Genomic DNA, 25,580 nt, shown 5'->3' with positions numbered 1-25,580 from the left:
TTGGTAAAGTGTCTATTTAGATATTTAGTTTGATTTGTTTTCTTATTATTGCATTTAAAAATTAATTTAAAATTTTGTTTTTATTGAGATATAGTTGATTTATAATATTAAATTCGTTTCAGATATGTAATATAGTGATTCCGAGTTTTTAGGGATTACATTCCACTTAAAGTTATAAAATGTTGGTTATATCCCCTGTGTGTGCATGCTATGTTGCTTCAGTCGTGTCCCACTTCCTGCAGCCCCATGGACTGCAGGCCGCCAGTCTCCTCTATCCATGGGATTCTTCAGGCAAGAATACTGGAATGGGTTTCTGTGCCCTCCTCCAGGCACTTATTTTTACCTCTTCCAGTGCCTCCAGTGCCTCCTCCAGGCACTCCAGAACTTATTTGAGTTTAAAATGGGTCCTAAAGCAGCAGACACAACTTGCAACATCAACAGATTTGGTCCAGGAACTGCTAATGAATGTACAGTGCCGTGGGGCTTCAAGAAGTTTTGCAAAGGAGACGAGAGCCTTAAAGATGAGGGGCACAGTGGCTGGCCAATGCAAGTTGACAGCGACCAATTGAGAGGATGATCGAAGTTGATTCCCTTAAAACTACAAGAGAAGTTGCCAAAGAACTCAGTGTCAGCCATTCTTTGGTCTTTTGCCGTTTGAAGCTAATTGGAAAGGTGAAAAAACTCATAAGTGGGTGCCTCATGAGCTGATCATACATCAAAAAAGTTGTTCTGAAGTGTCATCTCTTATTCATTGCGAAAACAATGGACCATTTCTTGATCAGATTATGATGTACAATGAAAAGTGGATTTTATACGACAATCAGCAAGACCAGCTCAGTAGTTAGACCAAAAGAAGCTCTAAAACATTTCCCAAAGCCAAACTTGTACCAAAAAAAAGTCATGGTCAGCTACTGTTTGGTGGTCTGTTGCCTGTCTGATCTACTACAGCTTTCTGAAGCTTGGTGAAATCATTTCATCTGAGAGTATGCTTGGCAAATCAGTGAGATGCACTGAAAACAGCAATGCCTGCAGCCGATATTGGTCACAGGATGAGCCCAATTCTCCATGACAATGCCCGACCACACGTCCCACAACCAATGCTTCAAAAGTTGAATGAACTGGGCCACGAAGTTTTGCGTCATCTGCCATATTCACCTGACCTCTTGCCAACTGAGTACCACTTTTTCAAGCACCTTGAGAACTTTTTGAAGGAAAAATGCTTCCAAAACTAGCACGAGGCAGAAAATGCTTTCCAATTCATTGAGTCCTGAAGCATGGATTTTTATGCTATGGAAATAAACCAACTTATTTCTCATTGGCAAAAATGTTGACTGTAATGGTTCCTATTTTGATTAATAAAGATGTGTTTGAGCCTACAATTATTAATTAATAATTTCATTTTATTGAAGTATAGTTGATTTGTAATATAGATGTGTAATATAGTGATTCAGAGTTTTTAGGGATTGCATTCCACTTAAAGTTATTATAAAATATTGATTATATTCCCTGTGTGCATGCTCTGTTGCTTCAGTCATGTCTTACTCCTGTGACCTCCTGTGACCACCAGGCTCCTCTGTCCATGGGATTCTCCAGGCAAAAATACTGGAGTGGGTTGCTGTCCCCTCCTCCAGGGGATCTTCCCAACCCAGGGATTGAATCCAGGCCTCTTACATCTCCTGCAATGGAAGTTAGGTTCTTTAACACTAGAGCCACCTGGAAAGCCCATATTCCCTGTACTGCACAATATAGCCTTGTAACATATTTATTTTATATATAGAGTCTATACTTGTGTCTTGTGTCTTTTTGAATCAGTGTTTTCATTTTCTTTGTATATTTATTTGGGAGTGGAAATACTAGATCATAGGATAGTTCTATTTTTAGTTTTTTGAGGAACCTCCATACTGTTTTCCATTTGGCTACACCAATTCACATTTCCACCAAAAGTGTACAAGTTTCCTTTTTCTCCACATTCTTGAAAACTTTGTTATTTGTGTTCATTTGATAATAACCATCTAACAGGTGTGAGGTGATACCTTATTTTGTTTTTGATTTGCATTTCTCTGATAATTAGTTGAAATCACTTCTTGATTTCAAACTACATTACATAGCTATAGTAATGAAAACAGTATGGTTTTGGTATAAAAACAGATACACAGATCAGTGGAACACAACAGAGAGCCCAGAAACAAATCCACAAATATATGATTTAATTTATGGGAAAGGAGGCAAGAGTATACAATAGGGAAAGCATAGTCTCTTCCATAAATAGTGTTGAAAAACTGGATAGCCACATGCAATAAAATGAAACTGGGCCACTATCTTACACTATAAACAAAAATTAATTAAAAATGGATTAAAGACTTGAATGTAAGACCAGAAATCATAAAACCTGTAGAAGAAAACAGGCAATAGGCCTCTCGACATCAGTCTTCATAATGATTTTTGTCTGTGACACCAAAAGCAAAGGCAATAAAATCTCAAACTAAAAAGCTTCTGCCCAGTGAAGTAGCCATCAGCAAAAGAAAAAGGCAACATATACTGAGTGGGAGAAAGTATTTACAAATCATATATCTGATAAGGGGCTAATATTCCAAAGTAGATAAAGAACCCATGCAACTGAATAGAAAAAAAAGAAAAAAGAAAAAAGAGAAAAGTAATTCCATTAAAAATGGGCATAAGATCTAAATCTAAATATACTTTTTTTGGGGGGTTGCTTGAATCATTTTTATTAAAATAGAAATGAGATAAAATGCCCATGGTGTTCAAAGTGTTGTTATTATAATATTCAACATGAAAGTGTTATAATAATATTCAACATGAAAGTTCCAAAACATTTGCAATAACACAAGTAAATAATATTGATGAAAGACATGATATAGTAAATAGACATTTTTCCAAAGAATACATATAAACGACCAACAGGTACATGAAAAGATGCTCAACATCATTAACCATTAGGGAAGTTACAATCATAACCACAATGAGATAATTCACATTTGTTAGAATGACTATTATAAAAAGGACAAGAAATAACAAGTGTTGACAAGGATGGGAAAAAAATGGAATCTTTGTGCACTATTGGGTATGCACATTGGTGCAGCCACCTCAGAAAACAGTGTGAAATTCTTCAAAAAACTAAAAAAGCACTACTACATGATCCAGAAATTTCACTTCTGGGAATATATCCAAAGGAAATGAAAGCACTAATTAGAAAGGGTATACACCCACATGTCATTGGAGCATTATTTACAATAGCCAACTTATAGAAATAATTAAAGTGTTTATCAACATATGAATGGATAAAGAAGATGTTTATATATATGTATATATAATGGAATATTATTCAGCCATAGAAAGAATGCAGTCTTGCCATTTTCAACAACATGGACTGACCTTGAGGGCACTATGCTGAATGAAATAAATGAGACAGAGAAAGACAAATATTATTACCTCATTTATATGTGGGACCTAAAAACCCCCAAAACACCCACGCCCTGTCCCAAACCAAGCTCATAGATACAGAGAACAGATCAGTGGTTGCCAGAGGTTTGAGGTGGGGTGGTGAGAAGGGTAAAGAGAGTCAAAAGGTACAAACTTCCAGTTATAAAATAAGTCCTGGGTATGTAATATATAGCATAGTGACTTAGTTAAGAATACTTATTGTATATCTGAAAATTTTTTAAGAGAATAGATCTTAAAAAATTCTTATGACAAGAAAACATTTTATAAAAAGGAATGCATTTGAATCAGTTCTTTTCTTAAAATATAAGTTTATTTATTTTAATTGGAGGCTAATTACTTTACAATATTGTATTGGTTTTGCCATACATCAACATAAATCTGCCATGGGTGTACACGTGTTCCCCATCCTGAAACCCCCTCACACCTCCCTCCCCATACCATCCCTCTGGGTCAGTTCTAATGAGGTGGATGAACCTAGAGCCTTTTATACGGAGTGAAGTAAGAAAGAGAAAGATAAATATTGTACACTAATGCATATATATGAAATCTATAAAGATGATACTGATGAATTTATTTACAAGGCAACAATGGAGAAACATAGAGAACAGACTTTTGGACACAGGGAGAGGGGAGGAGAGGGTGAGATGTATGGAGAGAGTAACATGGAAACTACATTACCATATGTAAAATAGATAACCAATGGGAATTTGCTGTATGTCTCAGGGAACTCAAACAGGGGCTCTGTATCAACCTAGAAGGGTGGGATGGGGAGGGAGATGGGAGGGAGATTCAAGAGGGAGGGGACATATGTACACCTATGGCTGATTCATGTTGAGGTTGGACAGAAAACAAAATTCTATAAAGCAATTACCCTTCAATTAAAAAATAAATAAATTAAAAAAACTTTTATAACTATATACAGTGATGGATATTAAGTAGATGTGGTGATTATTTTGTAATACATACAACTATTAAATCATTATAATATACTGAAATTAATATAGTATTATATGTCAATTATACTTCAATGAAAAAGAAAAGAAAGGGGTCCAAAAGTCTGAGTCATTTCTCTCAGGAATGCTTTATCTAAAATAAGCAAGAAAATTTCACAAATTATGCCACCTTTTAGGGACACCTGCTGAGCACAGCTTGAAATACTATAAAGGGCTGGATGGGGAGGTATCTTCTAGAAATTTGGCATCTCACCACTTGCACCATTGTCTCTGTTTCTGGGTCCCGTTCAACATGAAATATACTTACCAGGATCATGCTAGAAGCACAAAGGTGGCCCAGGAAAGAAGACCTTTTACCAAAAACCAGGAATAATCCTTTTCAAACTATTGAGTGAGTCAATAGGAAAGAGAATGAGAACTCAGATGATATAACTGATATTGACAAATAAGAATTCCAAACTTTCAAACAGCCTCAAAAATGAGTAAAAGAAATGTAAAGGAATAAGATAAACACAAAACTTGTGTTTAAGCTGGTGCTGCTGTAGTGTTTGCACCGTCATGAGAGTAACCTGTCCTTAGGACAAAATAAACATCTGGTCTAAAAATAGCATGAGATCATCCCTCATCACTGGAGAAACTGGGTCTCAAAGGCTCCAATTAGCGGACTCCTGAGGGAAGGGAGTATTTGGAATATTATTGACAATCTTTCCTCATAAATTATCACTTTTGGAATTCATAGAAGACTATAACCCTTTGGAGGAATATAATAGGTTTCAGAGCAACATAGACAAGTCTTTCTTGTGCAGCAAATATGCCAATTTCTCTCCAAACCAATATCAGTGTCCAGCAGGGTTAACTCCCTCTCTGGGCTGTTGGCTCCCAAGCATGGCACGCCCTTCATCTTGCCTGCCTTTTGCTGCAGCAAAAACAGAAGATAAGTCAAACTCATGAATTCTATGAGGAGATTGGTTCAGAAGAGGTAAAAGTATAAGACAATTCTAAGTGTGCTCTTTAACTCTGCCTTCTTTTGTGTGACCGTAAAAATAGTGACACCTCAAGATATATGAATTAATGTAAGGAGACTCATCATTACAACTAAGAGGGCTGGGAAAAAGGAAAATGAGAGAGTTGAAGATGAGGAAGGAACCTCAACCATATGTAAATTTTGTTCTTATTAATCAAGGAGTTGTACCCAGTCAGAACTTTTGGGGGGAAAATAGTTGTTAGCAAAGTGACATCTGGAAATAACTGGCAAAGCAGTTGGGAGGAGCCCTCCCTGTTTAAGCCCTCCTTGTACTTAAGCCTCCCTGTTTTTAGCTGTGTTTGGCTCTGCCACAGAGCCTATGGTCTCTGCTGCAAGGAGGGAGAGCAAGGCGATTGAGCAACTCAGATTGGTGAGTTCACTCCCACATGGTTTCTAAAGCCATTGGAATCCTCCTACACATTAGCACCAAATACTTCTTGCTATTTCCACCTTTTTCTCAAGGTTGCTTTGGCTTCTGGGTAGCTCTCAATTCCTGCTTCAGGGAATTCTTCACAGCATTGCTCTGCTGTATATGATCTATTCACAGACTGAAGAGAAGCCTTACAGTGTGATATGAAAAATTCTGAATTTCTCTCATGCATTGTGTCACTAATTGCAATCATCAAGATTATTCTTAAAGCTCTAACTTTATGTGATATGGAAACTAATCAATGTTATAACTAATACATTAATAAACATTCTTGGCTGGAAAACTTTTATTAAAAGTGTCTGGGTCTGTATTCTGTGTGTATATTTTCCTGAATAAGCATCATGATTCAGTCATGTCACTTCTGGTCATTTTGGCGCAAATAATAACTGACCCTTACTAACAGAGGGGATTCAGAAAACAAGTGAATATGATCAAACTACTGACAATAGCATTGTAAGTATTTGTTATTTTCTGAAACTGTCCCTAAACCAGAATAGGGGCCTTTCAAGGAATTCTAACACCTCGGGCAAAAACCTCAAAAATGCTTAAGTGATACACCAGATACATTGCTCACATTAAAAACAAAGTTGTTCTAAAATAGAGTTTTGACTTAGACCAAAGTTTTAAAGAAATATTTTAATTCAATAAGTAAAAGATGAGACCATATGGAAGTCTTTATGTAGGTATCTGGACTTCAAACTTTTCTTGAACTACAAACAATGATGAATACTGAAGAAAGGATAGCAGATTTGACATTTTTTTGTCTTGGTTATCAGATTGTGTTAAGATGTCAACACTTATAGTTGCAACACTGATCCAAAATAAAAATGAAATGCATAAAGATTTCAATGTCTTATGTTACTTTTACCTCTCTCTTCCATTTCCTGTCATTTGTGTCTGTAATTCCAAAGATCTGAGTAATTGAAATTCTGTGTCCAATATTAAGAATCTTTTATATTTTATTCTATAGATAAAAATACATAGTTATCATACTTACTTACATTTGTAAGTATTGTCACTAACCTGCAAGCTGCTTGTTGCATACAATCCTGTCATTGCTGTATCTGAGAAAATACTGAAAGAGGAATGAGAAAGTCCAAAATTCAAAGTCAGATCATATCAAGCATTCTTAAAGTTTGACAGTCTTCAGTAGTATAGTTAGGTTATTATTTATTTAATAAAATAATAGGATCTTGAGAGCTTTGGAAGCTTCTTAAGAGGAAATATTCCTGAGGATTGAGGAATAAAGTCATCTTTGTGATTGTAATTTTTTTCTCTTCACCCTTTAGAAAGCCATGAATGTGTCAGGAGTCAACACGGTGACTGAATTCATACTCCTGAGTTTTCCCTGCTCTAGAGAGGTTCAAGTCCTCCTCTTTGTGCTCTTCTCTGTGTCCTACATCCTGACACTGATGGGAAATGGGGCCATTGTCTTTGCAGTGAAGCTGGATCACAGACTCCACACTCCCATGTACACTCTGTTGGCCAACTTCTCGTTCCTGGAGATGTGTTACATCAACACCACTGTTCCCAATATGTTAAGGAACTTCCTGTCTGAGACCAAAACCATCTCTTTCACTGCCTGCTTCCTCCAGTTCTACTTCTTCTTCTCCATGGGCACCACCGAGACCTTCTTACTGCCCCTCATGGCTTTTGATCGATACTTGGCCATCTGCCGACCTCTCCACTATCCTACCATCATGAGCAGCCGTCTCTGCATGAACTTGGTGGGCCTCTGCTGGGTAACAGCCTTCCTCTGCTATCCAGTCCCTATCTATTTCATCACACAACTCCCCTTTTGTGGCCCCAATATCATTGACCATTTTGTCTGTGATCCTGGTCCCCTTCTGGCTCTGTCCTGCATCCCTGCCCCTGGAATTGAGCTTTCCTGTTCTATATTGAGCTCTCTTATTATTTTTATCACCTTCTTTTTCATTCTTGGGTCTTACACCCTGGTTCTCAGAGCAGTGTTGCGTGTCCCTTCAGCTGCTGGCAGACGTAAGGCCTTCTCCACCTGTGGTTCCCACTTGGTAGTCGTGTCATTGTTTTATGGAACCCTCATGGTCATGTACATCAGCCCAACCTCTGGAAATCCAGCTGGGATACAGAAGATTGTAACCTTGTTCTACTCCTCCTTGACTCCACTTGTAAATCCACTGATCTACAGTCTCCGGAACAAGGACATGAAGGCTGCATTGAGAAAAGTTCAGAAGTGCACAAAAATTAGTCAAAGTGAGTGAGAGACCATGAGTGGATCAAGATGAGAATGATTATTTTTACTTGCTTCTATTCCCCATTTAAAAATAGGTCTTTATTCATTTGTATCTAGAGATGCAGACTTAAAATGATCTATTGCTGCCTATTCAATAATAAAATTAATACACTAAACTAAATCAGACCTTGTTGCTAAGTCAGATTTAGTGGATGGTAATTTGAATCAAATGTCCTGGATGTCTGGACATTAGACTCTTCTAACCTGGTCTCCAGGAAGCACTTGCGCTTTTATTGGTGATGACCTACCTGGTTCCTGACCTCATGCATTTTTGACCTCTATTAAGTGTATCCATTCTTACACTTGATTTTTCTGACCTAAAGATGTCTGTTCTCTCTGCTCTACTCCTGACGGAGAGTAGAGCATTCACACCTTTTTATCCAGAAAGGTGGAAATAGAAAAATTGAGCCAAAATTTTTACTTAATTGACATCCAAAAGATTAATAATGGTCTAAAGCACTATCCAGACTGTGAAGAAGGCTGAGCGCTGAAGAACTGATGCTTTTGAACTGTGGTGTTGGAGAAGACTCTTGAGAGTCCCTTGGACTGCAAGGAGATCCAACCAGTCCATTCTAAAGGAGATCAACCCTGGATGTTCTTTGGAAGGAATGATGCTAAAGCTGAAACTCCAGTACTTTGGCCACCTCATGTGAAGAGTTGACTCATTGGAAAAGACTCTGATGCTGGGAGGGATTGGGGGCAGGAGGAGAAGGGGATGACAGAGGATAAGATGGCTGGATGGCATCACTGACTCGATGGACGTGAATTTGAGTGGACTCCGGGAGTTGGTGATGGACAAGGAGGCCTGGCATGCTGTGATTCATGGGGTCGCAAAGAGTCAGACACGACTGAGCGACTGAAATGAACTGAACTGAACTGAACTGAAAGCACTATCTCCCAAATCTGTTTCATTATTACTTTGGGAGCTTTTTAAAAGAATAGATTTGCAAGCCTTTTGCCAAATTTCTTAAATCAGAATCTTTAAAGTGGACCCTGGAAATCCTTATTTTAATGTTACTCAAGAAATTCTGGTACACCTAAATCATCACCAGTTCACAGATTAATCTTATAGAGTCACTATTTAAAATAAATATGTGATGGGGAAATAAAAATCTTATGTTGGTTGGGAAAAGTGTAAAAAATTATGGGGCATACTATAGATGACTCAAACGCTCATGACAGTAGCAATAGAAGTTACTTTTCCTGCCACTTTTTAAACCCATTTAAAAATAAGAAATAGAGTACATTTTCTTACCTTTTCTAACTGTGCAAGATACCTGGAAATAGGCTTACATTTAAAAAGGATTAGCATATAGTGGCTATAAAATTGGGTTAGTTTCACCTGAAGGAAGATGTTGAGTGCACCACCCAAAAAAGGTAAAAGCAGACAAAGAGCAAAAGACAGTGATGTTTAAGATGCTGAAACAAGACAGATGAAGAGGAAATTGATGACAGGTCCAGGTAATTTGACCTGACCATTTGGTCAAAAATGACTTGCGTGGCCGAGAAGGTGGCACAGCGGACAGCGGCCCGAGAGTAGCACCTGTACTGTGGCCGGCGGGACTGACGCTGCCGCTTGCAGAGAGCTGGAGATGCGGGACATGTGGATTTGGGAGGTGAATTCACTTGAAAAGCCACTTCGGGGTTATGAAAGTGATTTCTGATGAAACTGGATTGGAATAATTTTCATGATCTTTATATATTTATATATATGTAATATATTTTAAAATTTTGCCTTTGACTTAAAGTGCCATGAGAAAATTTGCATACTACAAGGTGGTCCTAGCCACCTCTGGATTTGGGTACTCTTGGATATGTTCCTGCTGCTTTACTTCAGTGAATGCAACACATGTGACGGAAAAAAAGAGAGAGAACTTCCTGCTGGGGATGTTCAAGAGCCAGTACAAAAGCCTCATGAAGGTCCTGGAGAAATGCGGAAACCAGTTGTCACTCCCAAAGAGGATCAAGAAAAGATGAAAGAGATGTTTAAAGTCAATAAGTTCAATCTAATGGCAAGTGAGATGATTGCACTCAACAGATCTTTACCAGATGTTAGGTTAGAAGGGTGTCAAACAAAGGTGTATCCAGACAACCTTCCTACAACCAGTGTGATGATTGTTTTCCATAAATGAGGCTTGGAGCACACTTCTGCAAACTCTTCATAGCATCATTAATCGCTTACTAAGACACATGCTAGAAGAAATTGTTCTAGTAGATGATGCCAGTGAAAGAGACTTTTTTGAAAAGACCTCTAGAGAGTTATGTGAAAAAATTAAAAGTACCTGTTCACGTTGTTCGAATGGAGCAAGGTTCTGGATTGATCAGAGCTAGGTTAAAAGGCGCTGCTTTGTCTCAAGGCAAAGTGATCACCTTTTTAGAGGTGCACTGTGAATGCACAGTGGGGTGGCTGGAACCTCTCTTAGCCAGGATCAAACATGACAGGAAGACAGTGGTCTGTCCTATCATAGATGTAATCAGTGATGATACTTTTGAGTACATGGCAGGTTCTGACATGACCTATGGTGGATTCAACTGGAAGCTCCACTTTCACTGGTATCCCATTCCCCAAAGAGAAATGGACAGAAGGAAAGGTGATCAGACTTCCTGTGAGAACACATACAATGGCAGGAGGCCTTTTACTATAGACAGAGATTAGTTTCAGGAAATTGGAAGGTATGATGCTGGAATGGATATTTGGGGAGGAGAAAACCTAGAAATTTCCTGTAGGATTTGGCAGTGTGGAAGAACTTTGGAAGATCTTCACGACCCAGATAATCATGATGATGTGATCACTAATCTAGAGCCAGACATCTTGGAATGTGAAGTCAAGTGGGCCTTGGAAAGCATCACTATGAACAAAGCTAGTGGAGGTGATGGAATTCCAGTTGAGCTATTTCAAATCCTGAAAGATGATGCTGTGAAAGTGCTGCACTCAATATGCCAGCAAATTTGGAAAACTCAGCAGTGGCCACAGGACTGGGAAAGGTCAGTTTTCATTCCAATCCCAAAGAAAGGCAATGCCAAAGAATGCTCAAACTACCGCACAATTGCACTCATCTCACATGCTAGTAAAGTAATGCTCAAAATTCTCCAAGCCAGGCTTCAGCAATACATGAACCGTGAACTCCCTGATGTTTAAGCTGGTTTTAGAAAAGGCAGAGGAACCAGAGATCAAATTGCCAACATCCGCTGGATCATGGAAAAAGCAAGAGAGTTCCAGAAAAACATCTATTTCTGCTTTATTGACTATGCCAAAGCCTTTGACTGTGTGGATCACAATAAACTGTGGAAAATTCTGAAAGAGATGGCAATACCAGACCACCTAACCTGCCTCTTGAGAAATCTGTATACAGGTCAGGAAGCAACAGTTAGAACTGGACATGGAACAACAGACTGGTTCCAAATAGGAAAAGGAGTATGTCAAGGCTGTATATTGTCACCCTGCTTATTTAACTTCTATGCAGAGTACATCATGAGAAATGCTGGACTGGAAGAAACACAAGCTGGAATCAAGATTGCTGGGAGAAATATCAATAACCTCAGATATGCAGATGATGCCACCCTTATGGCAGAAAGTGAAGAGGAACTGAAAAGTCTCTTGATGAAAGTGAAAGAGGAGAGCAAAAAAGTTGGCTTAAAGCTCAACATTCAGAAAACGAAGATCATGGCACCCGGTCCCATCACTTCGTGGGAAATAGATGGGGAAACAGTGGAAACAGTGTCAGACCTTATTTTTGGGGGCTCCAAAATCACTGCAGATGGTGATTGCAGCCACAAAATTAAAAGACGCTTACTCCTTTGGAAGAAAAGTCATGAGCAACCTAGATAGTATATTTAAAAGCAGAGACATTACTTTGCCGACTAAGGTCCGTTTAGTCAAGGCTATGGTTTTTCCTGTGGTCATGTATAGATGTGAGAGTTGGACTGTGAAGAAGGCTGAGTGCCGAAGAATTGATGCGTTTGAACTGTGGTGTTGGAGAAGACTCTTGAGGGTCCCTTGGACTGCAAGGAGATCCAACCAGTCCATTCTGAAGGCGATCAACCCTGGGATTTCTTTGGAAGGAATGATGCTAAAGCTGAAACTCCAGCACTTTGGCCACCTCATGCGAAAGGTTAACTCATTGGAAAAGACTCTGATGCTGGGAGGGATTGGGGGCAGGAGGAGAAGGGGATGACTGAGGATGAGATGGCTGGATGGCATCATGGACTCGATGGAGGTGAGTCTGAGTGAACTCTGGGAGATGGTGATGAACAGGGAGTCCTGGCGTGCTGTGGTTCATGGTGTTGCAAAGAGTCAGACACGACTGGGCGACTGAACTGAACTGAACTTGCTCACATGTTGGACATGTGTTTCAGAAAGATACACCCTACACATTTCCAGGAGGCAGAGTATCAATAAAAATAACAGACGACTTGCAGAAGTGTGGATGGATGAATTCAAGAATTTCTTCTCTATCATTTCTCCAGGTATTACAAAGGTAGATTATGGAGCTATATCATCAAGACTTGGTCTAAAGCACAAACTCGAATGCAGACCAATCTCTTTGTACCTAGAGAATATTTATCCTGATTCTCAGATTTCACATCACTATTTCTCTTTGGGAGAGATATGAAATGTGGAAACAAATCAGAGCCTAGATAACATGGCTAGAAAAGAGATTGAAAAAGCTGGGATTTAACTGTCATGGTATGGGAGGTAATCAGGTTTTCTCTTACATTGCCAACAAAGAAATTAGAACAGATGACCTTTGCTTGGATGTCTCCAAACTTAATGACCCAGTCACAATGCTCAAATGCCACCACCTAAAAGGCAACCAGCTGTGGGAGTATGACCCAGTGAAACTGACCCTGTAGCATGTGAATAGTAACCAGTGCCTGGATAAAGCTACAGATGAGGACAGCCAAGTACCCAGTATCAGAGAGTGCAATGGAAGCCGGTTCTAGCAGTGGCTTCTTCGAAATGTCACCCTTCCAGAAATATTCTGAGGCCAAATTTGCAAAAAAAAAGGAAAACATAAGGATTGACTGAGCTACCTCAGCATACATCTCTGCCACATTCTTAAGGAGCAAAAAAGAAGTGCTTTCCTCCTACAGGATGTACAGTTTATCAGCCATTAAAACTTTAGACTGCCCTCACTTTCACTAGCTCTGAACCAGTCTTCCTTTCCAAGGACATGCAACTACATAGTAGCGAGACTGTGCACACTGATGTTTACAAGATCGAAAGAGTGGTTCATCAAGAATCATCATAAAGAATACTCAGACTGAAATAATCTATGAACTGTGCTTTCCAGAGAGCTGCACCTTTTATGGTTTGCTTGCACGTCAGTGATTTCTGCTGAATGTGCTGTCATAATGAAGAGACGTCTTAGAACTGGTAGCCAGTATATTAAATACTGATATAAAAATAAATGAAAAAGAACTGGAACCAGATTCAGAAGCATGAAAATATTTTTACAATTAAAAAGACAAACTATATTAAACAGGATTTAAAGGAAATTAAAACAGAACTATGAGAAGTACAATTTGTTACAGTATAGTATCAAATTTCTATATAGATTTTATACCTCAGTGGGGAAAAATAACTGATTCCAACGACATTCATTCTGTTGTCATCCATGATAGTCATGAATTTCTTTCCCCCTTGGAGTGCTGAAATTGAGCTGAAAAAAGTGACTCTTTGAACATAGTTTTAATTGCTTTCTACAGTTTTTGTTGTTGTTTGTTTGTTTGTGGGCTATTGGAATTGTAATTTTTAATTCCTTTCAAAAAATGGAGATTTAAAGTTGTATCTGGTCTTACTGAACAAGTTAGATATCTCAGCTGTTCTTGGGTCAACCAGCTTACAGGCTTTCCTCTCTCACATACAAATTTCTTATTAGAGTTTCAACTTCCTAACTTGATTCAACTGATTATGCTTTACAACCAAGATTCATACTACTCTACTACAGATTTGTTTTCACAGCAATAAACATGTTCTTTGTTTATGATTCCAGTCAACAAAAGGCCTGCAGAAGTGATTTGTAATTTGGGTATTTGAAGATGGTATGTTTGACGGTTTTTTGGAAAACTTTTTCACTCCTTGTGCAGATGTGCTTCATTGTCAAGTGCATATTTAGATTAGGTTCTTGAATTGTAATGCTGATCTGCTGCTTTTTTTTTTTTTTAAACAAAATCCGACTGAAGATGTAAAAAAAAATAATCACTTGGCATCTGGGGTTGATACATTTCATTCATTCATTTAAAGACAATTATTACAATATTGTAAAGTAACCTCCAATTAAATTTATATTAAAAATAATAAAATAAAAAAAAGACAATTATTTACCTCCTTATGTGCACTGGGTTTGTATCAGTACAGAAGATGAGGTCCCTGCCTTTGAGAAGCTTACATTCTTCCCAGAGAGACAGATAATAAGCAATTAAAGCTTAATAAGCAGACTTGGATAGACAGAAACTTCTTCAAAGAGCATTTTCAAAAACCTGATAGCTAACATTATATCAATACTTAATGGTGAAATTGAAAGCTTGTCCCATAAACTCAGAAACAAGGCAAAAATGTCTGCTCTTACCACTTCTATTCAACATTGTATTGGAAGTGTTAGTGCAATCACACAAAGAAAAGAAATAAATGGCATCTACATTGATAGAAGTACATTGGTTTTCATTGGCTATGAAATGATAATCTATATAGAAAATCCAATGAAATCTACAAAAAGGCTACTAGAATTAACAAGTGAGTGTAAACTATTAATAAACATAAACTTCAATGAAACAGTTAGGCAACCAGAAAGGAAACTTTCTTGCCCTGCCACGGTAGTAGAGCCCAGCAACAAGATAAGCTCCTCTTCTATCCTGGCAAGCACTCAGCCCATGAAAGACCATGGACTCTGTTTTCTGTAGCCTTCTCCTTCCCTTGACCATGTAGGGAGCTGATGTGGGTCATCATGATTGTAGACACTGAACTGCAATTCTAGGCTGATCCTGAATAAACTCCTTTTGTTCCTGGAGAAATATCTGGCAGTCTTGTTTCAAGTCAACATGAATTTTGAAAGATTTTAAGATCAAAGAATTTTATACAAAAATATCTTGTATCCTATATACAGGTAATAGTGGCAAGCAGAAATTGATATATAAAAATGCTATTTACAGTAGCTTCAAAAATATTAAATAGAAATAACCTTGATAAAAGATATGAAAAAATAATAGCTATGAGAAATTAAGAATTTTGGAGTAGGAAATTGCAACTCACCCAAGTATTCTTACCTGGAAAATTCCATTGACAAAGGTAAACCTGATAAAAGATATGAAAGACCTATACAATGGAAGCCAAAAACATAGCTGTGGGAAATGAAAGGTAAATAAATGTAAAAATATAACTTGTTCATGAGTTGGAAACCAGTATTGGCGTGGAGAAAATGGAACCTTTCTACACTGTTGGTGGGAATGTAAACTGGTACAACCACTATGGAGAACAGTATGGAGGTTCCTTAAAAAACTAAAAATAGCACTACTATGTCATTCAGCTTCCTTGGTGGCTCAGTTAGTAAAGAGTCCGCCTGCAATGCAGGAGATCCGAATTTGATCCTTGGATTGGAAAGATCCCTTGGAGAAGGAAATGGCAACTCACTCCAGTTTTCTTGCCTGGGAAATCCCATGGAGAGAGGAGCCTGGTAGGCTGCAGTCCGTGGGGTTGCAAGAGTCAGACACAACTTAGAGACTAAACCACTACCACCACTGCCATATGATTCAGCAGTCTCACTCCTGGGAATATATCCAGAGAAAACCACAAATCAGAAAGATACATGTAACCAATGCTCTATGCAGCTCTATTTACAATAACCAAGCCATGGAAGTAACATAAATGTCCATCAAGAGAGGAATGGATAAAGAAGATGTGGTACATATACACAATGGAATGCTGCTGCTGCTGCTGCTAGGTCGCTTCAGTCACGTTCGACTCTGTGCGACCCCATAGATGGCAGCCCACCAGGCTCCCCCGTCCCTGGGATTCTCCAGGCAAGAACACTGGGGTGGGTTGCCATTGCCTTCTCCAGTGCATGAAAGTGAAAAGTCAAAGTGAAGTCGCTCAGTCGTGTCCCACTCTTAGTGATCTCATGGGCTATATACTAAACAGTAGTAATTAGAATCCTTACCTTTGGGCTGCTGTTTTCACTATTGCTATCTGTGCATTAGCATGAGGAAAACGTCTTACAGTTCCAGAGCATAATGATGTATTTTGTATATTTTCACTCAATTTCTTATTGTTACCCAGCCATAAATAAGAACAAAATAATGTCATTTACAGCAACATGGATAGATGTAGAGATTATCATACTAAGTGAAGTAAGTCAGACAGAGACATATCATATGATACCACTTATATATGGAATCTAAAAAATGGTACAAATGAACTTATTTACAAACAGTAACAGACTTACAGACTTTGAAAACTTATGGTTACCAAAGGAGAAAAATGGTGAGGGGGAAGGGATAGGAATTTTGGATTAGTGTGTACACACTACTGTATATAAAATAGGTAATCAACATGGACCTACTGTATAGCACAGGGAACTCTACTCAATATTCTATAATAACCTACATGGGAAATGAATCTGAAAAAGAATGGATATATGTATATGTATAACTGAATCACTTTGCTGTATACCTGAAACTAACACAGCATTGTAAATCAACTATACTCCAATATAAGAGATTATCCTTCATTTAAAGTTATTATAAAATGTTGGCTATAATTCCCTGTGGTGTACAATATATCCTTGTTACTTATTTATCTACATAGAAGTTTGTGCCCTACCACTGTCTTGCCCCTCCCCTTTTCCCTCTCCCCACGATAACCACTACTGTAGTTTGGTCTATGTATTTATGAGTCTGTTTCTATTATGTTCATTCATTTTTCTTTTATTTTTAGGCTTCACATATAAATGATAACATATAGTATTTGTCTTTCTCTGTCTTGACTTATTTAACTAAGCTAATATCCTCCAGATCTATACACGATGTTGAAAATGGCAAAATTTCATTTTCTTCATGGCTGGGTGGTATTTCATTGTGTGTGTGTATCACATCTTCTTTATTCATTCATCTGTTGATGGGTGCTCATGTCTGCTTCCATATATTGGTTATTATAAATAAAGCTGCTGTGAACATTTGGGGTGCATGAATCTTTTACAATTAGTGTTTTTGCTTCCTTTCGAAATACCTGGAGTGAAATTTCTGGATCAGACAGTTTGACAGCTTCTTACAAAGTTAAGCATGCATGTCCTATTTGATAAAGCAATTTCACCCTTAGTTTTTTACCCAAAAGAAAAAATGGATATTCCCCCCAAACGACTTGTACACAAATGTTCCTAGCAGTTTACTTCTAATGACTAATAATTGGAAACAACCCAATGTCCATCAATAGATGAATGGATAAAGTCCTCTCTGAGTTGAATCTGTCTTGGGACCTATTGGCTGCATGTACCTGGATGACTATATCTTTCCTAGGTTGGGAAGTTTTCAGCTATTTTTTCTTTTTTATAATATTTATTTATTTATTTTATTTTTGGCTGTGCTGAGTCTTCATTGCTGTGCACGGGCTTTCTCTAGTTGTGGCAAGTGGGGGCTACTCTCTAGTCATGCTGCCTGGGCTTCTCATTGTGATGGCCTTGGCGTTTGAAATCTTCCCTACTAGGGGTCAAACAGGTTTCCCCTGCACTGCGAGGTGAATTCTTAACCTCTAGACCACCATGAAAGCCCTAGTGTGTCTAATATTTGTCTCAATTGATACCCTTTGCCCTGGGTGGCAGCGATTGTTTAGTCTGCCTTTGTGTTTTTGAGGAATATCCTCCATGTGGCTGTTTCTCTGAAAGAATTCTAAGTTAGGTGAAATGAAGGCAAACCCTTTGTTGAAATGTTTTAGGGAACCCCTAGATAGGTCAAAACAAACAGGAAACTTTTGAGAATGAGGTCCATTCTGTTTCCTCTGGAACCAGGAATCCCTTCTAGGAATATGGCCTGCTATCTTTAAAATGCTTCTGAACTGAAGCAATCTGGGCAAAGGGGATGTGGCGAAGGTAAGCTAAAATGTCACAAGGTTCTCCTACCATGTTTTGTTTGCCTTTTTTTTTGATGAGTATTCATTTGATTGTTGCAAATTTTTGAATATTTTCCAGAATTTTAATAAAGCTGATTCTGATAATTTTTTGCTTGTATTTTCAGTTTCTCTGTAGAGGAATGGGTCTTTGGAGTTTCCTGCTCTATCATTTTTATTGAGAGATGAGTGGTAAAGCTAAAGAAAAGCAAGAAAATTAACACAAAAATTCTCTTTCCCCCTTTGTTGCATAGGGAGATTGATTTTGGTGACAGGTTCACAGGCTGCTAATAAAGTGTGGATAATATTCCATGTTTTTCTACTGTGAATAAAGAAATTCAAAGATATTTCTGAATTTCATATTCTTTAAACTTATAAAATTCTTTTTATATTACATAGATGTTTATGTATGCATGGCATATCATATAATTTAAAAATGGATTTGTGATAGATTTATTATTGCCTCTAACAAGATCCTTCCTAGAACTGTTGTGTTTTTTTTTTTTTTTTATATCTTGAACCTATGTGAGAACAAGGCAGTTTAAAAATGAATCTAGCAATAGGGGAAAAATTAATGTAACTGTAGCCCACCAGACTCTTCTGTCCATGGATACCAGGCAAGAATACTAGAGTGGGTTGCCATTTCCTTCTCCAGAGGATCTTCCCTACTCAGGGATTGAACCTGGGTCTCCCACATTGCAGGCAGATTCTTTACCATCTGAACCACCAGGAAAGCCCTACTGTTTATTCACAAAGAAGACAATTTTAAGTTATGAGGCATATATGTTTGTATTCATTTGATTAGAAAGTTATAAAATTTTGAGAGAACTAAAAATATTTATATAATATAATCAGTTTAAAGAAATTAAAACCATTATATGTGTATGAATTTGCATGCTTATATATGTTAGAAACTGACCAGTATTAAACTTGTTATTTGTAGGAAATGGGATTGTGAGAAAGAAGGATGGGAACATTTACCCTTAATTTTATACTTGTATGTATTGTTTGAAAAATTTATGACAAGTGTACATTAGTTTGCAATAAAAGCATGTATCCAAATGTAGTTTTAAAAACAGATAACTTCTTAAATACTAAAAATGTAAATAACCAGTTAGCTTTGAGACTAAAGCATTTAAATCTAGTGAGGACTGATCAAGAACTAGTTCACTCATCCATTTCCAAAACCTGTTTCTTTCACTACCTGCTTACTAGTTAGTTAACATGCTGATGCTGGGGATAAAAATGAAAAATAGGGCTTATAGTCTAAGGAAAGACACGCAAACACATAATAGACTTACCTCAAAGCATCTGCAAGTACAATGAGGGAATATGATCTGGTGTCTTCTAGATGCATGACAGAGGGACACAGTTGAACCTGCTGATATTAGAAAGGTTTTTCTGGTGGAAGTGATATGTGAGTTGAATCTTAATGAAAGATATAAATACACATTCAACATCTAGTAAGTTGCAACAGTAGGATACTTGTGACCTGCTGAGTTTTATACAAAATATTTCTGTTCCTTTTTCAGCTAATAAATTCAGCTGAGTCATTAAAATATTGGGGCTCAATTAAGGTAGAACTGTAATGGATATTTCAAGCTGTCTTTAGTAGCTTTCCAAGCACATTTTCTGATTCCTTTTCTTACCTTTTTTTAGATCCTTCTACCTATCCTTGTCTTTGGGATTGGAATGAAAACTGACCTTTTCCAGTTCTGTGGCCACTGCTGAGTTTTCCAAATTTGTTGGCATATTGAGTGCAGCACTTTCACAGCATCATCTTTCAGGATTTGAAACAGCTCAACTGGAATTCTATCACCTCCACTAGCTTTGTTTGTAGTGAAGCTTTCTAAGGCCTACTTGACTTCACATTCCAGGATGTCTGGCTCTAGATGAGTGATCATACCATCGTGATTATCCAGGTCATGAAGATCTTTTTTGTACAGTTCTTCTGTGTATTCTTGCCACCTCTTCTTAATATCTTCTGCTTCTGTTAGGTCCATACCATTTCTGTCCTTTATTGAGCCCATCTTTGCATGAAATGTTCCTTTGGTATCTCTAATTTTCTTGAAGAGATCTGTAGTCTTTCCCATTCTGTTCTTTTCCTCTATTTCTTTGCATTGATCGCTGAAGAAGGCTTTCTTATCTCTTCTTGCTATTCTTTGGAACTCTGCATTCAGATGCTTATACCTTTCCTTTCCTGCTTTGCTTTTCGCCTCTCTTCTTTTCACAGCTCTTTGTAAGACCTCCTCAGACAGCCATTTTGCTTTTTTGCATTTCTTTTCCATGGGGATGGTCTTGATCCCTGTCTCCTGTACAATGTCACGAACCTCATTCCATAGTTCATCAGGCACTCTATCTATCATATCTAGGCCCTTAAATCTATTTCTCACTTCCACTGTATAATCATAAGAGATTTGGTTTAGGTCAGACCTGAATGATCTAGTGATTTTCCCTACTTTCTTCAATTTAAGTCTGAATTTGGCAATAAGGAGTTCATGATCTGAGCCACAGTCAGCTCCTGGTCTTGTTTTTGCTGACTGTATAGAGCTTCTCAGCTATGATCAACCTAGATAGCATATTCAAAAGCAGAGACATTACTTTGCCAACAAAGGTCCGTCTAGTCAAGGCTATGGTTTTTCCAGTAGTCATGTATGGATGTGAGAGTTGGACTGTGAAGAGAGCTGAGCGCCGAAGAATTGATGCTTTTGAACTGTGATGTGGGAGAAGACTCTTGAGAGTCCCTTGGACTGCAAGGAGATCCAACCAGTCCATCCTGAAGGAGATCAGCCCTGGGATTTCTTTGGAAGGAATGATGCTAAAGCTGAAACTCCAGTACTTTGGCCACCTCATGCAAAGAGTTGACTCATTGGAAGACTCTGATGCTCGGAGGGGTTGGGGGCAGGAGGAGGAGGAGACGACAGAGGATGAGATGGCTGGATGGCATCACGGACTCGATGGATGTGAGTCTGAGTGAACTGTGGGAGTTGGTGATGGACAGGGAGGCCTGGCGTGCTGTGATTCATGGGGTCGCAAAGAGTCGGACACCACTGAGCGACTGAACTGAACTGAACTGAACCCACCCTTGAGGCATAGTACTCTCCAGTTGCCCAGGAGGACTTTCAAAGAGATACCTTTTGGTCTTCAGGTGAGAGTTTTATCCCATTTTTGAACTACAGCAATGTTTAAACATTTGTACTTGTAACTATTTAATGGTATGATTTGGATATTGGAGGGTATAAACATAAAGAAACTTTAGTTTTCTGACCATGTCTACTGCAAATACTTTCTGATGTTCTGTTTGTTTCCACGTGTGGGTATTATCTTGGACAAATATGATAGTGTTTCTGATTACTTTTAGTATTAATACATGGATTTTTAAAAGCCAGGTACAATCTGAAACCAAATTTTATTTTTTTGTACAAATTAAAACTTATTCCGCAAGACAGTCTGACTCAGGCTTCTACTTCTTTGATCCACTTCCCCTCTGCTCTTTCATCTCTCCCTTCCCACAAGTCTGTACTGCCTCTGGTTACTTTAGGTTTGAGAGGGGAGACAATTATTGGTAGAAAGGCTTCTCCTTTACTAGTATTGTTGTATTACAGGCTTGACAAAAGTTTGTATGTTAATTTTTATTTCATGGATTTATTTATTTTTTTGGTGAGGAGGGGGAGCATACTAAACTGCAGTTCCCCGATGTGGGCAATTGACTGGCTACTTATTATTTCTTTCATTTCTGGATTCTAGTGACCCATTCCATATAGACTAACTTTGGGGATTGCCTTACTTCTTCAGGTGATACTTTTGGGAGGGATCTCTTTCAAGATGTTTCAAATTTGTTACCTTCTATGAGTTTCAACTAGGCCCAAAATTTCTGTATTTGTGATATTACTGGTGAGAATTCAGTTTCCTCCAGTTATAGCCCAGTTCTTTCTACTTTGCTCTCATAGCCAGCTCTTTTATAGTCTTTGCATATTTTTTCCCCCAGGTGTGAACTAGGGATAGAACATGTGTCTCTTAAACTTCAGGGGACAAGGGCAAGCTCTCTGAGTGGATCTCTTGATGTAATTTTAATTTTCCTTATGAGGATTGGATACTGACAACTCACCAACAATATTCTTACTCATAGCTTCAAACAAACTCCTAGCCCTCCCCTTGTATACTATTGATGAAGATGATGAACTAAAAATTGTAACACTGGCTTAATAATCTCTTAGTGTATTTGACAGCGATGTGTGGGGTTTTGCCAAAAATTCGAGGCAATGGACATCTTATGAGTTATGTGTCTTTTAAAAAATTTATATGGCTATGCCAGGTCTTAGGTGTGGCACATGGGATCTTTGTTGCCCTGTGCTGGATCTTTAGTTGCGGTGTGCAGGATCTAGTTCCCTGATTAGGGATCTAACCTGCGTCTCTTGCATTGAGAGCACAGAGTCTTAACCACTGGACCACCAGGGAAGCCCCTGTGTTATGTGTCCTTTAAACAAAGTGTTAGACAGCCATGTAAGCAAATAACCAATTTGATTTGTATCTTTTAAAGTTGTGTGGCCAGAGATTTCACATTGAAAAAGTTGAAATCTTCCTGGGAGCAAATATTAAGAATTTTTAAGAGTTATTTTTACCATATGGTCAGGTGGCAGTCTCTTCCTATGGAACCACATTTATGAAACTAAAAGTGCATCAGAATATAATCAAATATGTGATGAATCTTGCTGTTCACAAAAGTACCATGATGATTATGAATAGAACCAAATCGGTTTAGACTGGAAGAAGAGGATTATTTTACCACTTGCAGGAAGAGAGTCATCGAGTTTCACAAAACCTTTTCATGAAGTTTGCATAATTCTCATTGCACAGATGACCTGACGGAGGGCGAATTTCATGTCCCTATTGCGTAGGCTGTAGATGAGGGGATTTAAGACTGGTGTCACTACAGAGTATATCAGTGTGATGATTTTATGCATAGCAACTGAGTTGCCAGATGTGGGGCTCACGTACATCACCATAATGGTTCCATAGAACAGAGATACAACAACTAAGTGGGATCCACAGGTAGAGAAGGCCTTTTGCCGCCCAGCTGAGGAAGGAACCCGAAGCACAGCTCTGAGCACCAAGGTATAGGATCCAAGGATGTACAAAATGGTCAGAATGATGATAAGAGAGCTCACAGAATGGAATACATGCTCTATTATGGGTGAGCTGGCACAGGACAATGCCATCAGAGGGTCCACATCACACAGAAAGTGATCAATGATGTTGGGACCACAATAGGGTAGTTGAGAAATGAAGAGAATAGGAACTGAATGTCCTAAGAAACCAGTGAGCCAACAAAGAGACACTAGAATGGCACAGAGCTTCCCAGTCATGATGGTGGGATAGTGCAGTGGACGACAGATGGCAAGGTAGCGATCATAAGCCATGACACAGAGGAAGAAGCATTCAGTTGTGCCCAGGGAAAAGAAGAAGTAGAATTGAGTGAAGCAACCAGAGAAGGATATGGCTTTGGTTTTGGAAAGAAAATTGACCAGCATATTGGGGACTGTGCAGGTCACATACCAGATCTCTAGAAAGGAGAAGTTGGCCAGGAACACGTACATAGGGGTATGGAGTCGGTGGTCCCACCTCACAGCACAAATGATGGCTATGTTCCCAGTTACAGTCAAGATGTAGATCAACAGAATCAGTGAGAAGAAGATGATCTGCATTTTCCAGGGACCAGGAAAGCCCAACAAGACAAACTGTGTCACAGTAGATACTCCTGACTTATTCATGGTCTCCAGACTGTGGAGAGAAGACAGACAGACAACTCACTTTATTGCTAAGGCATTTGAAATTTTTCTTAGGGCAGGCAGTTTGATTCATTCAGGAAAATGTATCAAATATTCTAAAACATATCTTGGGTAAATCTTGTCCTATTCTGAATAAGCCCTTTGGCCCTAACTCTTTATAAATGTATCATTCTAGGCTGCTTGAACTTTCTTTGCCAGTGGACCAAATCTGTTAAATTTCATCTTCTTTTCAAATATAGAAATCTTGAAATAGAGATAAAAATTATCTGTCTTATGTCTTTCTTTTTTCAGTAAAAGCTTCATATATAAGTCTATTAATGCCGTTCAGTTCAAAATGAGAGGACACATATGCTATCATTTAAAAATAGGTTGAATCTGACACTTGCTAGAGATTTAAGTGATTTTAGCTCTGGAATTATTATTCAGATTCTCTCTCTCTTTTTCCTGAACTATTTTCATTAGGAGATTTTCTATCGTTTTTCCCCTATGATACCAGAAGAAAATAAAAAAGAATATTCAGATAATAAATTATTTATATACTTTGCGATCTCTTATTTAAAGACATTTATATTGCACCACAGCTCATTTATAACTTGGTATTTAATCCTTTATTGTTTGCAGTGAAAATCATTATTAGTCACCCCATTATGATTAATTTCACATGATAATTTATCACAGGGCTTCCCTGGTTGCTCAGACAGTAAAAAGTCTGCCTGCAATGCAGGAGACCCAGGTTCATTTCCTGGGTTGGGAAGATTCCCTGGAGAAGGGTATAGCAACCTTTCTAGTATTCTTGCCTGGAAAATCCCCTGGACCAAGGAGCTGGGGCGGGCCACAGTCTATGGGGTCTCAAAGAGTCGGACATGACTGAACGACTAATGCTTAATTTATCTGGTTTCATATACACTTAAAATATATGTCATTAAGGATGAATATTCATTGGAAGGACTGATTCTGAAGCTGAAACTCCAATACTTTGGCCACCTGATGCGAAGAACTGACTCATTTGAAAAGACCCTGATTCTGGGAAAGATTGAAGGCAGGAGGAAAATGGGACGACAGAGAATGAGATGGTTGGATGGCATCACCGAGCAATGGACGTGAGTTTGAATAAGCTCCGGGAGTTGATGGACAGGAAGGCCCGGTGTGCTGCAGTCCATGGGGTTGTAAAGAGTCAGAGATACTGAGTGACTGAACTGAAGGATGAATATAACATATGAGATGTACTGCAAAAAAAAATTTTTTTTTAAATAATCAAGAGACTTTCTTCTAAAGCTCTTCTTATTGCTATCACAAGTTCCCTTAAAATTCACTATTTGAAAGATTGTATTTTAGTCTGTTTATTTATTTATGTAAGGTGAAAAGTGAAGTCGCTCAGTCATGTCCGACTCTTTGCGACCCCATGGACTGTAGCCTACCAGGCTCCTCCATCCATGGGATTTTTCAGGCAAGAGTACTGGAGTGGGTTGCCATTTCCTTCTCCAGGGGATCTTCCCCACCCAGGGATCAAACCCAGGTCTCCTGCATTGTAGGCAGACACTTTACCATCTGAGC

At 38.4% G+C, this 25,580-nt stretch overlaps 2 protein-coding genes and 1 pseudogene across 2 annotated transcripts; 2 read left to right on the top strand and 1 right to left on the bottom strand.

Annotated features, from left to right (window-relative positions):
- The first annotated feature begins 7,158 nt into the window (after positions 1-7,158).
- Positions 7,159-8,109, top strand: LOC138073332 (olfactory receptor 11H6-like). The gene has a single exon (XM_068964991.1). It carries the CDS (start codon positions 7,165-7,167, stop codon positions 8,107-8,109), a length of 945 nt encoding a protein of 314 aa, XP_068821092.1. The 5' UTR covers positions 7,159-7,164.
- Positions 8,110-9,893: 1,784 nt separating this feature from the next.
- Positions 9,894-13,127, top strand: LOC138073809 (polypeptide N-acetylgalactosaminyltransferase 1-like; annotated as a pseudogene).
- A 9,936-nt stretch (positions 13,128-23,063) lies between these two features.
- Positions 23,064-24,014, bottom strand: LOC138073361 (olfactory receptor 11H7). Its single transcript, XM_068965026.1, has one exon. The coding sequence runs from the start codon at positions 24,006-24,008 to the stop codon at positions 23,064-23,066; it is 945 nt and encodes a 314-aa protein (XP_068821127.1). The 5' UTR covers positions 24,009-24,014.
- Positions 24,015-25,580: the final 1,566 nt, after the last annotated feature.

Source organism: Capricornis sumatraensis, chromosome 2, assembly GCF_032405125.1.
Source record: "Capricornis sumatraensis isolate serow.1 chromosome 2, serow.2, whole genome shotgun sequence".
Taxonomy (NCBI): Eukaryota; Metazoa; Chordata; class Mammalia; order Artiodactyla; family Bovidae; genus Capricornis; species Capricornis sumatraensis.
The sequence above is the reverse complement of the archived record's forward strand: the minus strand, read 5'-3'. Positions and strand labels throughout refer to the sequence as shown.